This window comes from Fistularia commersonii, chromosome 32, assembly GCF_037954325.1.
Source record: "Fistularia commersonii isolate RoL2024-O1a breed Wild chromosome 32, RoL_Fcom_v1.0, whole genome shotgun sequence".
NCBI classification, from domain to species: Eukaryota; Metazoa; Chordata; class Actinopteri; order Syngnathiformes; family Fistulariidae; genus Fistularia; species Fistularia commersonii.
Window position 1 is genome coordinate 10,748,934 of NC_141315.1, and position 11,108 is coordinate 10,760,041.

At 48.3% G+C, this 11,108-nt stretch overlaps 2 protein-coding genes across 6 annotated transcripts; one reads left to right on the top strand and one right to left on the bottom strand.

Annotated features, from left to right (window-relative positions):
- Positions 1 to 1,504: 1,504 nt before the first annotated feature.
- LOC147215483 (UDP-glucuronosyltransferase 2C1-like) lies at positions 1,505 to 5,430 on the bottom strand. 3 transcript variants are annotated; one of them, XM_086139846.1, is made up of 3 exons: positions 5,302 to 5,430; positions 4,913 to 5,019; positions 1,505 to 4,219 (listed from the first exon to the last, which is right to left on the bottom strand). In XM_086139846.1, exon 3 carries the CDS (start codon positions 4,208 to 4,210, stop codon positions 2,615 to 2,617), a length of 1,596 nt encoding a protein of 531 aa, XP_085995972.1. In that variant the 5' UTR covers positions 4,211 to 4,219; positions 4,913 to 5,019; positions 5,302 to 5,430; the 3' UTR covers positions 1,505 to 2,614. The 3 variants fall into 3 exon arrangements, with proteins under 3 accessions (XP_085995972.1, XP_085995969.1, XP_085995971.1); XM_086139843.1 differs by having other exon boundaries at positions 4,830 to 5,019; XM_086139845.1 differs by lacking the exon at positions 4,913 to 5,019 and having other exon boundaries at positions 5,302 to 5,422.
- A 218-nt stretch (positions 5,431 to 5,648) lies between these two features.
- On the top strand, positions 5,649 to 10,118 carry LOC147215484 (endonuclease domain-containing 1 protein-like). Of its 3 annotated transcripts, XR_015104211.1 has the most exons (5): positions 5,649 to 6,100; positions 6,232 to 6,575; positions 7,211 to 8,428; positions 9,526 to 9,703; positions 10,056 to 10,118. XR_015104211.1 is itself a non-coding variant. In XM_086139847.1 (3 exons), the coding sequence occupies exons 2-3, from the start codon at positions 6,300 to 6,302 to the stop codon at positions 7,835 to 7,837; spliced, it is 903 nt and encodes a 300-aa protein (XP_085995973.1). In that variant the 5' UTR covers positions 5,649 to 6,100; positions 6,232 to 6,299; the 3' UTR covers positions 7,838 to 9,500. The 3 variants fall into 3 exon arrangements, 1 of the variants encoding a protein (XP_085995973.1); XR_015104210.1 differs by having other exon boundaries at positions 9,526 to 10,117; XM_086139847.1 differs by lacking the exons at positions 9,526 to 9,703; positions 10,056 to 10,118 and having other exon boundaries at positions 7,211 to 9,500.
- The last annotated feature ends 990 nt before the right edge of the window (positions 10,119 to 11,108 follow it).

Here is an 11,108-nt window from a genome sequence, read left to right on the forward strand (position 1 = left end):
AACCAAGCTGGATTATGGATCATGTGAGCTCAACACACATTCTGTATCTTGGTCATTTGTGCTTTTCCACCTTCCATCTAACAGCAATCTTGTCTGCAAAGGCCAAAAAAATTCACATTTCAGTTTAAATGTATGAACTTAATAGAGTATAAATGTTTAGTTCTGAATTCTCCTAAATCAATCATTTGGATTAATTGGCAAGATTAATGATTAGTCAGTAAAATACACCGTTATGAATATCCTGTGTGGGTGTCGGGTTGCCTTGGCAACATGTCTGGTGATCTGCGTCTCCCTATCATGTAACAACAAGCCTGTCCTGGTTGGTGTCCTGTTTGGCCGATCGCCATGGCAACCCTCCCCCCCCCCCGCAGGCGCCTCACTTCCCGTTTAAGATCTTTAGTCGAAAAACAGGGCTTCACTCCAGGAGAACAGTGGACTGAAGACCTAGAACATGAGGAGAACCCAGGTGGGGAACACTGTTCTCGACTTTGGAGATGTCCTAGAACCGATTCAAGACTATCTCGAACTCAAAGTTGCATGTGAAGAGGAACATCCAAGTTCCTCAAGTGACCTTTGGAACAAAGGGATGAAAGGTGAACAAACCTTCTTGCCATTTCTGGTGTGGGACCAACGTGTCCAGCAGTCACCCCGGGAGAACCAAGCCTCCAGAACATCAGCAGAGGAACGGGCCAGGGTCCTCAATGCCTCCTCGGCAGAGCTGGCCTCCAGGAACCCAGCCTTGAATGAGGAGAGTCATCCTGATGTCCATTAATGCCCAGGTGACACAGGAACTTGTCGTCAAGCAGAACCAGAGGGTACCTGCGGCATCCTGCTTCTGGGAAATCCACTTCTTGGCTAGTGCCGGAGAAACTGCATCTCAAAGGACTCCTGAGGAGTCAGATGTCCCGGGGAACCAAGAAGAACAATGAGCTGCTGTGGGAGTGGAGCTGGTCGCTGGCAGAGCAGGGGTCTGAGGGAGGCCAGAGGGAGGTGCAGTCCCTGAACGAAGCATACCGTTGTACAGATCCTTACTGCCCTGTCGCAAATGAACATCTTTTGGTGGGTGGAACCTTCCTTCGACAGGGAAACAGACCCTGCTTTATGATGCTTATGACTTAACTGGCACCAGGAGAAAAAGACCAACCTAGATTTTTGGGACCCACGGACAGTGCCAATAAGGGAACTCCATGCTGGCAATCTCTTCCGCAGAGTGCATTTGCAAAGAGTGTCCTAGCAGCTGGAGACTCTTCCAGGACAAGTGCTACTATCTTGTCATGAAGCTGAGCTGGTGCTCAGGGTGAGGACTCTGGACACGGCTAAAGATCTCCAGTCCTGGATGGCCGGATGCTGTACCACTGGATCTGTGAGAAGAGGCCTTTGCAAAGCAAACCTCCCGTGTTGTCAGGATCACCAGTGCTATCGTACCCATGCTTTTGGGTCCTGGAAGTGTGTTTGAAACATGTCTTTCAGCATAAAACAACTTCTGCAGAAGAAACAGACCAAATTTTCCAAGTTTGTTTTATTAGTCACCAACAGACAGAGTAGTGTTTTTAAAAATCAATTTCACTTCCATAAAACTGTTCCCATTAAAATATACAGGACTTGCACTGAAGAACCATTTCAGAAGCTCAGAGATAAACAGTTGGTCCACATCCAGCATGGCAGGTCAAACCTTGTACTTCTGTTTTGCAACTTGTCTGAAGGTCCAGAGATCCAGGTCAAGCAGACCAACTGACTCCATGAAGATGTTCCTTCCATCCCAGAGGCTTCTTGGGGCAATTTCTGGTAAGAATCTGCAGGGGCTGGGATTTGGTGCCCCTGAGAAACTGGTTTGTTGGTGGTGGCAGCATGGTGCCCCTGGGAAACTAATTATGCTAAGGAGTTAGTTTGTTGAGATTACCCCCGGAAAGAAACTAAACTCCGGGCAAGTACTTGTTCACTAACTATAGCTGGTTGTTTTTTGTTTTTTTGGGGGTGGTGGATTTCAGAGAGCACCTCCCAGTAGAACTCCACCTTACTCATGGAGGACCTCCCAACCCCTTATTGAACTCTAGCATCAGGGTGAGGAGGACGTTCATAATAGTCCAAGCTAATGGCTTCTGGAAGGGTGACTGGGAGTGCAGTGCAGTTTCTCCAATATACCAGCTGATGCGTCTGTGGACCACAACAATCTTGTGACGCTGAGCATGGAGGCTCTGTATCATGAGGCTCATGCTGACCTAGTGGCTGCCATCCAAAGGGAACAGCAGAATCTGCCTAGCCTGGACACTGGGACTCATCTGGAGGGTCACCACCACCAGCAGCAGGAGAGAAGCTACTGTTGTTGGACAGGAATTGGGTTGAATGGCGGTGTTAATGTGTGGCTTGGGAAGCAAAAGGTTCTGATGCGGTGTCTGTTGTAAGGTGTTAACTTCTGTTGGATACATCAGCTGTGTGTGTCTGCGCTGTGGCGATGTTTGGACACAAGGAAATGTAGATCTGATTACCGGTAAATAACATTGCAGACACAAGAAATAATGTAGAAATGCAGCAAGGTGGAGGCCTGGAAAGGACAATGTCGATTCTTACTGACCCTCAGGACAGAATGAAGGTCCCTTGAAAAGTGAGTTGACCTCTACTCCTGCTTCGGTTTGGACCGCTTACACAGCCGAAAGCACAGAAACCACATCGAGCCCACAGTCCCTGCCACCACCGCCGACAGCACCAGCAATAAAAAGAGAAGCACATCCAGAGAATGGTAGGAGTACCAGGGCAGCGTATGGGACGCGTTGCGCAGATGTGATGCTCCTTTGTTCCTGATGACAAACTCGATCCAGTAGAGGGCGGTGTCCAGAGGATGCATGGGTTTGTCCCGATGGAGACTCGATAGATGCCTCATGCTGTTCCCGTAAGAGGGGTTGGCGAGAACTTCCCGTACTGCCTCCAGAAAGTTCTGACTGGTAAGCTGAGTCACCTGCACCATTTTAGCCGCTCCCCGTACTTCAAGTCTGAGTATGTTCTCGAACTGGTCAAACATGAGGGGGATGCCAATGATTGGCACTCCGTGGTAGATGGACTCGTAGATCCCGTTGGTACCTCCGTGGGACACAAATGCTTTGATTTTGGGGTGACCCAAGAGGTCGTTCTGCGGCAACCACTTCACCAGAAGGGTGTTGTTGCCCAGGTTTTTGGGACTCTTGCCGTCGTACTTCCAAACGACCTTCTGCGGGAGCTGGGCAAAAGCTGCGGCGATTTCGGAGGTGATTTCCAACGGGAGGCCTTTGACCAGCGTCCCCAAAGACATCAGGATGAACCCGTTCTCCCCGGAACCTTGAATGAACTTCTCTAGCTCTGGTGGTAAAGGCTGGGCCGCCCTGCACTGGAAGCCACCGATGTAGACTATGTTTGGCATGGTGGGTCTTGGGAACTCAAAGACAAAGTCCACCCTCATCAGCCAAAGATCTGCCCTATGCAGGAGATCTTGGAAACTCAACTCTGGGCCAAAGTACTTGTCTGTCAGGCGCTCGTAATGAGAGCGAAATATGAAGTGGTCGATGATTTTGTTGAAGACGCAGTGGAACATGTTCTTGACTCGTTGCCCAAAAGTCATCTTGTCGGACACCTTGTATCCAGTACACGGGACATAAGAAGGCGGGGACGGAGCCACCAAAGAGTGAGCCTCACCACTGCTGATCCATCTCACGTTGAGAACAGTGGGGAGGTTAAGCGCATGGGCCACCAGAACCCCGACAGGCAGCGCGGGATCCAAAAGGACAACGTCGTACTGGGCGTCACGGAGCCTCTGCATTAGAGCTTGGTCCTCGAATATCTTCACCACCATCATGCTGGCCTGTTGGTGGATTTTATAAAGCGAGCCAAGCACTTCCCAGTAGAACTTCATCGCGTGGATGGGGGAGAGGTCCTGCTTGTTGAATTCCAGCATCTTACTGAGGAAGTTCACGTAGAAGTCTGGCTCCTCGAGGCTTATGGCCTCGGGTAGCGTGATGCTGATGGCCTGATAGTGTGGTGCAGTTTCTTTGATGTACCAGCTGGTGGTACTGCGCACCACCGTGATCTCATGACCCCGGACGTGGAGGCCCTGGATCATGAGGTTCATGTTGACCCAGTGGCTGCCGTCCAAGGGGAACACCAGGATCCTCCCAGCTTGGACACGGGGACTCATCTGGAGGGTCACCAACAGCAGGAGAGAACATGCCGGAACGATCCCCATTGATGAGAGCTGAGGAAAGGCGACACATGAGAACTTTCAACTTGGATTTGATGCTGTTGTGTGTGTGGTTTTTCAACCATATTCACCAAATTCAGAATCTCCCTGGTATGGGGTCATTCGGGGTCAATACTTCACATTCCCAGTGTGGAAACCGACAGCTGAGGGACAATTTAGAGTTTTGAATCCACCTACTGTTTTTGAGCTTCAGGAGGAAGACGGACTCAATCATGACTCAGAAACCTGAAGGCCGACGCCTAAATTGTTACCATAGTTACGCGCACAGGTGGGTTGTAACATGATGGATCAGATCTGAAAAATGTGCACTGTCAAAAAGTTGAAATCGTCCAAATTATTTTATTATACTTCATTAATTCCTGGCAGGAAACTCCTCTTGGCATTCGACCCATCATGGGTGAACCCTGAGCAGTTGGAAGCCACTTGGACCAGTTTGAAGTTCAGTGTCTTGCTTAACAACACTTTGCCAGGCTTGGAGAAGCGTGGGAACCGAACCAGGAACCAAGTGTTCCAAGGTCGAGCACTCCGACCTCCTGAGCCACCCCTCATGTGGAGACATACAACCATTACCCTCTTGGCACATGTCTGGACACTTTAGGGTCACCTGCATGTTTCTGGACTCGGAGGAACCCTGAGGAACCCTGCACAGACACCAGGAGATCATGGAGCTCCACACAGAAATCCAACCTCCTGCCTGTAAGGTGGAAGCTCAACCCACTCCTCCAGGGGTCACTCTTAGATAACGAAGGCTACATTCCAGCTTGAGGAGCTTCCTTTTGTTTTGTCTGGTCCCCCTCAAAAAAAAAAAAAAAAAATTGGTATCATTCTGATGTTGACAGACAGAATAAGAGGGGAAAATAGGACGAATAAATCAAGTTGTGATTTTAAACAAAGTTTTGGGGGCGCTGTTGAAAGGGGGCTCCACGAGGTCATTTTGCCCCGGGGCCCCAAAAATGGGTGGCAGCGGCCCTGCTGGCGTTTGGCAGGTTTGACAACAAACCAGCGGGTCGCTTTTCTTTCTCTTTCTTCCTCCGCCTCCAAATTTCCCTTTCCACCCCCTTCCACCCCCTCGTTACCTGCGGGTTCGGTTCCGTAATTCTGAATGCAGAAGCGTCGCGGGTTCGTGGAGCTCTTGGGTCGGAACCGGAGCTTCTGCACGGCGAGTCCGACTGCACGTAGCAATCCGGGGATCCCCCCCTCCACTCCTTCTCCTCCCCTTCCGCCTTCTCTTCCTCTTTCCTCTTATTTCGTGTCCCGGGAGCTGCGAAGAGACGGACTTTGGCGCTTCCGGTCTGGTTTAAAACCACCGTCTGAGAACGGCGACCTCAATCCGGGGGGGCGGGAGGTTCGCGAACGAACCGCCCGAAAGAACGACTCTCTGTAGTGTATCGAATCACTCTGACAGAAGATTCGTAGTTTGGAGTTAAGCCAGCACCGAAGTGAAGGATGTGATCCGGTGGGTGATTTATCATGACAAACAAAGCCAATCATCTTAGGATATGGATTTAACAAGATGCTTTCTGATTGGTGAACGAACCGTCCAAAAAGAAAGACTCAATGCCCGAGCCGGACGGGCACTGGAGTGAAGGATGAACTGCTGATTCGGTCGGTGATTCGGTGTCAAACACGCCGATCGTTTTAAGTGCGGTCTTTCATTAGGGATACGTTTGGATCTTGTTCGCCGTCGTAAAAACGACACCCATCTGATCGAACCTTGTCGGAGTACCGCAGAAATATGTAGATCTGCAAGTTCTCCACTTTCAAGCCTAACGAACAGCACAATTTGATTTAACCCTTCCGTTCCTGGTCGTCTGGCGATCGGGTTTCTGCGCTTCGTGAGGCCTCCCGAGTTCAACCAAAGAAAGTCCGTCAAGGGTAAGCTTCGGCTTTCCAGACCGCCACTTTTATTTCAGTTTCACCTCCTTATCTCGCTTTGCATTTGAGTTTCTCTTCATCATGAGAACCCGCCTGCAGAGAATAACACCACTTCTGCTTTCTCCTGACAGGAAACAGAGCAGAAGTGCTGCGTGATCTCCGCAAGCTTGTCACCATAGGCATTATTTCCAGCACCAGCATGTCCGCCGCGCCGCCCGCCGCCTTCCTTCTGGTCCTCGCCGCCTGCCTCCCGTCGGCCGCCGAAGTGGGTGACTTCACCCCTTGTTTGAGCTTCTTCTTCCAGTCGTGGCCCCCGAAGGGCCCCGACGGGACCCCCGTCTGCCAGCGCTACCTGGACCGGTACCGGTTCGCCACGCTGTACAGCCGGCCGCGGCGCTCCCCGCTGTTCTCGGCCTACAAGTACAGCATCCCGATGGGAAAGAGGCCGTCGGACCACTGGAAGTTCGAGCCGCAGGTGAGCCAACGCCGGCCGTGAATGTGAATTTGGCCGCCACTTCTTCATGCGCTTAAAAAACTTGGGATCATTTATGGATTTTTTTTGGGAGGCTAACGAGCTTCACGCCGAAAAAATATTTAGTCTGGTCACATCGGACCAATGAAATAACAGTAGCAATGATGAAAAGACAGGGGGCAGAGCTGGAGGTCGCAGAGATGAAGATGTTGAGGTTCACCAGGATGGAGAGGATCAGGAATGAGTCCATCAGAGGGACGGCACATGGTAGATGTTCTGGAGAGAAGGTCAGAGATGGTTGGGTCATGGACGGAGGAGGGAGACGGATGCTGGAATGGGACCAAGAGAAGGTCGCTGGTGTGAGAGAAGGTGTGTTAGATGGAGAAGGTGGATTGGCCGTGGAGACCCCTGAAGGGAAAAGACCAACGGAGAAGAGGATATCGGACCAATGAAACGACCGTTCAATTCTGACACCAAAGACGACGACTTTAATGGTTTTAGAGTGCGATCGGCTGGAGTTGGACAAAGTCGAGGTAGAAAATATCTTCTCCGTTCCTCTGGTACATGTGGAGAATTTGACAAGAAAGCTAACTTTGAATCGTTGAAAGATGGGGGTTCTTGTTTGGTTGTCCATCCAGCTGGCCTACCCCGAAGCCGACGGGAACATGATGACCTTCCCTCCGGGGCCCCTGGACCCCATCGTGGTGAAGAGCCAGGCGGTGGGACCGGACTACATCAACTCCACCTACAGCCGAGGCCACCTGAACCCCAGCCTCCACCACCAGGACCACGAGGACCGCTGCGCCACCTTCACGTTCACCAACGCCGTTCCCCAGAAGGTGGGCTCCAACGACGGGCCGTGGGAGTTCCTGGAGCAGGCGGTCAACCTCCTCTTGAAGGCCTACTGCCTGGGCGAGGCCTACATCGTGACCGGCATCATCCCCTACCAGGCCGACGAGCCCTGGCTCAGGGGCCACCGGGTGGCCGTGCCCGAGTACCTCTGGTCGGCCTACTGCTGCACGAACTACAGCCGCAACCTTCCGGAAGAGCTGAGGGAGGCCTTCCCGACGTACGCCGCCATCGGACGCAACGACCCGAACAGTACCGAGGAAATCGTGCCCGTCGACAAGACGGCGCCCGAGCAGTTTCTGGGTTACGATGTGAGGCGAATGTCCCTGGGGACCCTGGAGGTGTATCTGCAGCAGCGCTTCCAAACCGTCGTCAGTGTTTTCTACCAGCAGTGCTCTGGATCCGACCCGTCCTGATCAGCACTCGCCGATGTGAGAGCGTTCTACTCGGACGCTGACGTCTTGGTTCTTAGAAAGCTGCTGAGAACCTTCAACCGATGTTCAATCAGAGGGGACTGGAGCCGATCTTAGCTGATATTGGGGACGGAAGGCGGGGTTTAACCCGGACAGGTGAGCAGTCATCGATTCAGACACATCCAACCATTCACTCTCTATTTCGGACGTACCGACAATTAGGCGTCTCCGTGGAAACTGCTGTTTTTGGACGGCGGGAGGAAGCTGGAGAACCCAGCAGGAGAACCACACAGAGGACCTTCATGTTTTCTAGCGAGCGATCAAGATGGCGACGGTCAGGGGGGAATCGCCTTTTTGTGAATATGCTAAATGTAGTTTTATAGTATTTTCTGTTTGTTGTCTCAATCTCTCGCTTCTTTTCCACTCATTTTTTAGTATTTCGCCCGAATGCGCCCTCTAGTGGCAGTTTTGGCATCGCGGCTTACGTTACGTAACCGGAAGTAGTTGGGATCCGAAGGGGAGTTCTTCCGGGTCATAAGTGACGTCATCGCGTTCCCATCCCAACCTCCGCTCGTCAAGCTGCCGCATATCGAAGTAAACTTTCACCCCGAAGTTCACTTGCTGTCTATGTGTGAATCTTATCGCGATTTATTCTAACGAAACGACTTTATACGTAACTCGAAATTATTAGGCTATCGTCTTGTGCTATATGTATCTTTCGTTGAAGGCGTTAGCTCGGTGCTTTTTTTTTTGCTAACCTCGGTAATTGTATCGTACTTGGTCTGAACTACTGCGTTAGCATTCCACATAGCACTCAACAGTTTAACATCTGTATCATAATTTTACCATTTTCATTTGTTTTTTACCTTAACTCTTCTCCAGAGTTTAAAATGTCCTGTTTGTGTTGCATTTACTCGTAGTTAAAGCTGTAAACATGTTGCTCTGGTTGTTCGTAGCTCATTCCAATTCTCATTTTTCGCTCACTAAAAATGCTACCTGACATTGGCTACCGCGTTAGCCTAGCATAGCTTCCAATCAGCATTTTCCCCGTTTAAAGTTGCTGTATTTTATCTTTTGACACTTGTTAAGCCCTAAGTGGTTCCAGAGTTAACAAGTTCGTGTATCTGCTGAATGGTTTGCACGATTGGGGAGCGAAAACTAAACCTTAAATAAAGGGGGTGTCTAACAGAGACATAAAGGCGAATAGTTGCTAATTCATTGGTTGATGTTTTTACAGTTATTATAGAAAAAGTAATAATGCACCGCAGGTAATTTATTGAGAATTCCCAAAAGATCCTTCAGAGAAGCACATTTATTTCCCGTTGTGATGAAATTGTTGCACTGTTTAACACCTCGTTATAACTATATGCTTGTTCTTTTGCTTTTTTGAATTTGATTTTACAGGGAAACACATTTCCATTTAATCACTTTAAATCCTTGAAAAGCAACGTACAGATAGATGAAGATGTAAAATACAACTCATCATAACATAACAATAAATGAAGCAATGATGAACTTATGTGTAATTTAAAGTGATATGGATGTTTTGGATATAAAGAATATCAAATATTACAAATATTCTGTCACTGAATGTACTGCATAAGGAACAGTCCTGTGTATGAAAACATTTTATTACTGGATGAATAAAATCTCATTCTCATTGAAACATGCTTTTTCATTTTTCCCTGCAGCAGAACCTGCATGTTAATGCAGAAGAAGTATCTTGTTTTTGCACGAGCCCTCAATAATGACAGTTTGAGTGTCTCATTCAGCCGCCCGTCCATCTTCTGCCTCCTGGACTGGAGGAGGTCCTTCACCTTCTGCTGCTGAGGTTCTTCTGTAGAATCCACAAAGACCTGGGGCTCGAAGGCAGGTGGCGTTCTTGTGCAACAAGAGATCGATGCTGAAACACTTGAGATCTTCCTTTCAGGTTGATTTAGGTCCCACTGTGAAAAGGCCGACGGTTCGGGCCGAAGCTGTTTGCCAATTACAAATGCATACCTTTTATTTTTGTAACAAAACAAAGGGTAGCATTTATCTGTTGACAGATAATCAGTCTTTATATCAAGATTGATTTCCATCCAAATGAAATATTTGGGTTTTTTATTTTCTAAGATGTAATACTTCCATCTGAAACAAGTTTGTATGAAGACGTCATTGGAATTTAAATTTTTTTTGATCATTTCAGCTGCAGTTTATTTCAATTCTCCCTATTTTACAGACTTATTTCTCCAACGCCTTCTCATTGACCCATATTTAACCCCCCATATTAAAGATCCTATTTGTGAGTATTTGTGTTGGCCTACTAAACTTTTTTCTGCATTTTATTATGTCCGCTCATTTGACTTTGTATTTCCAATATTGCATTACTACTATTGTGAGTTATTTTTTCATATTTTAGGGTAGACCCTGCGAAAGAGGCAGGGGTTTCACCCAGAAATGTGACCCAAAGTTAAATCCTGGATATTCAGAAGGAACAAAACAGAAACACCACCAGATGTTAAAGGTCACTCAGAGAGTCTCTGAGAAGCTGCGTGGTGTTTGGGCTGGAGACAAACAACAAGCCCTGCCTCCGCCTGCCTCCAGGCGCAAGACTTGTATGTTCCCCAGGAGGTTGTGGAATATCTCAATGTCCGAGGAGCGAAAAAGAAGATACACCAAAAAATAATAATCACAGACTGGACCGGTTCCACGAGAAATGGCCGAGGGTTCTGGAGGATTCTCGATGGTTCTGGAGGGTTCCCCGGCCCTCCACCTGGAGAACACATCCCAAGCTCGGGTGGGGAGGCACCCATCAAAGTGACCTGAAGCATCTGGAGGAGGAGGAAAATGAATTTGAAATGCTAAAGATACAACATTTTGGCAGGTCATTAAAAAGTATTAAAAGTTATTAAATAGATTTAGCACAAATTAAGGTCTTAAATAGTTTTAAAAAGCATTAAATTCAATGGAGAGAGGCACGAGAAACTTAAATACACTTGATGGGGATAAATCTTTATTTTTCAATTTATTTTAATTAGGCTATAAAAACATATTACTATTTGGATTGGAATGATTACAATGCCAGAGCTGGAGAAAAAAAGGAACAAAAAAAAGAGTAAACATAAGAATAAATATGCGCTACTGCCCCCTGTAGCTGCACTCCTTAATAAACCTGTCTTTAGCCAGGTAAAAAAAAAAAAAAAAATCCCTTTGCAAGGGTGACCTTCACGCTTCAGAGCAGGGAATTCATATTTTTGGATATATATCTCACTGCTATATTCGTCCAGAGCGA

Bases quoted from the DNA above. Each gene is read 5' to 3' on its own strand.
- LOC147215483 (XM_086139843.1), bottom strand. From the start codon at position 4,889: ATGATCTCCTGGTGTCTGTGCAGGGTTCCTCAGGGTTCCTCCGAGTCC. The intron at 4,220-4,829 runs GTGACCCTAAAG...GCCTTTCCTCAG, and splicing joins CCGAGTCCAGAAACATGCAG to CTCTCATCAATGGGGATCGT.
- LOC147215484 (XM_086139847.1), top strand. From the start codon at position 6,300: ATGTCCGCCGCGCCGCCCGCCGCCTTCCTTCTGGTCCTCGCCGCCTGC. The intron at 6,576-7,210 runs GTGAGCCAACGC...TTGTCCATCCAG, and splicing joins ACTGGAAGTTCGAGCCGCAG to CTGGCCTACCCCGAAGCCGA.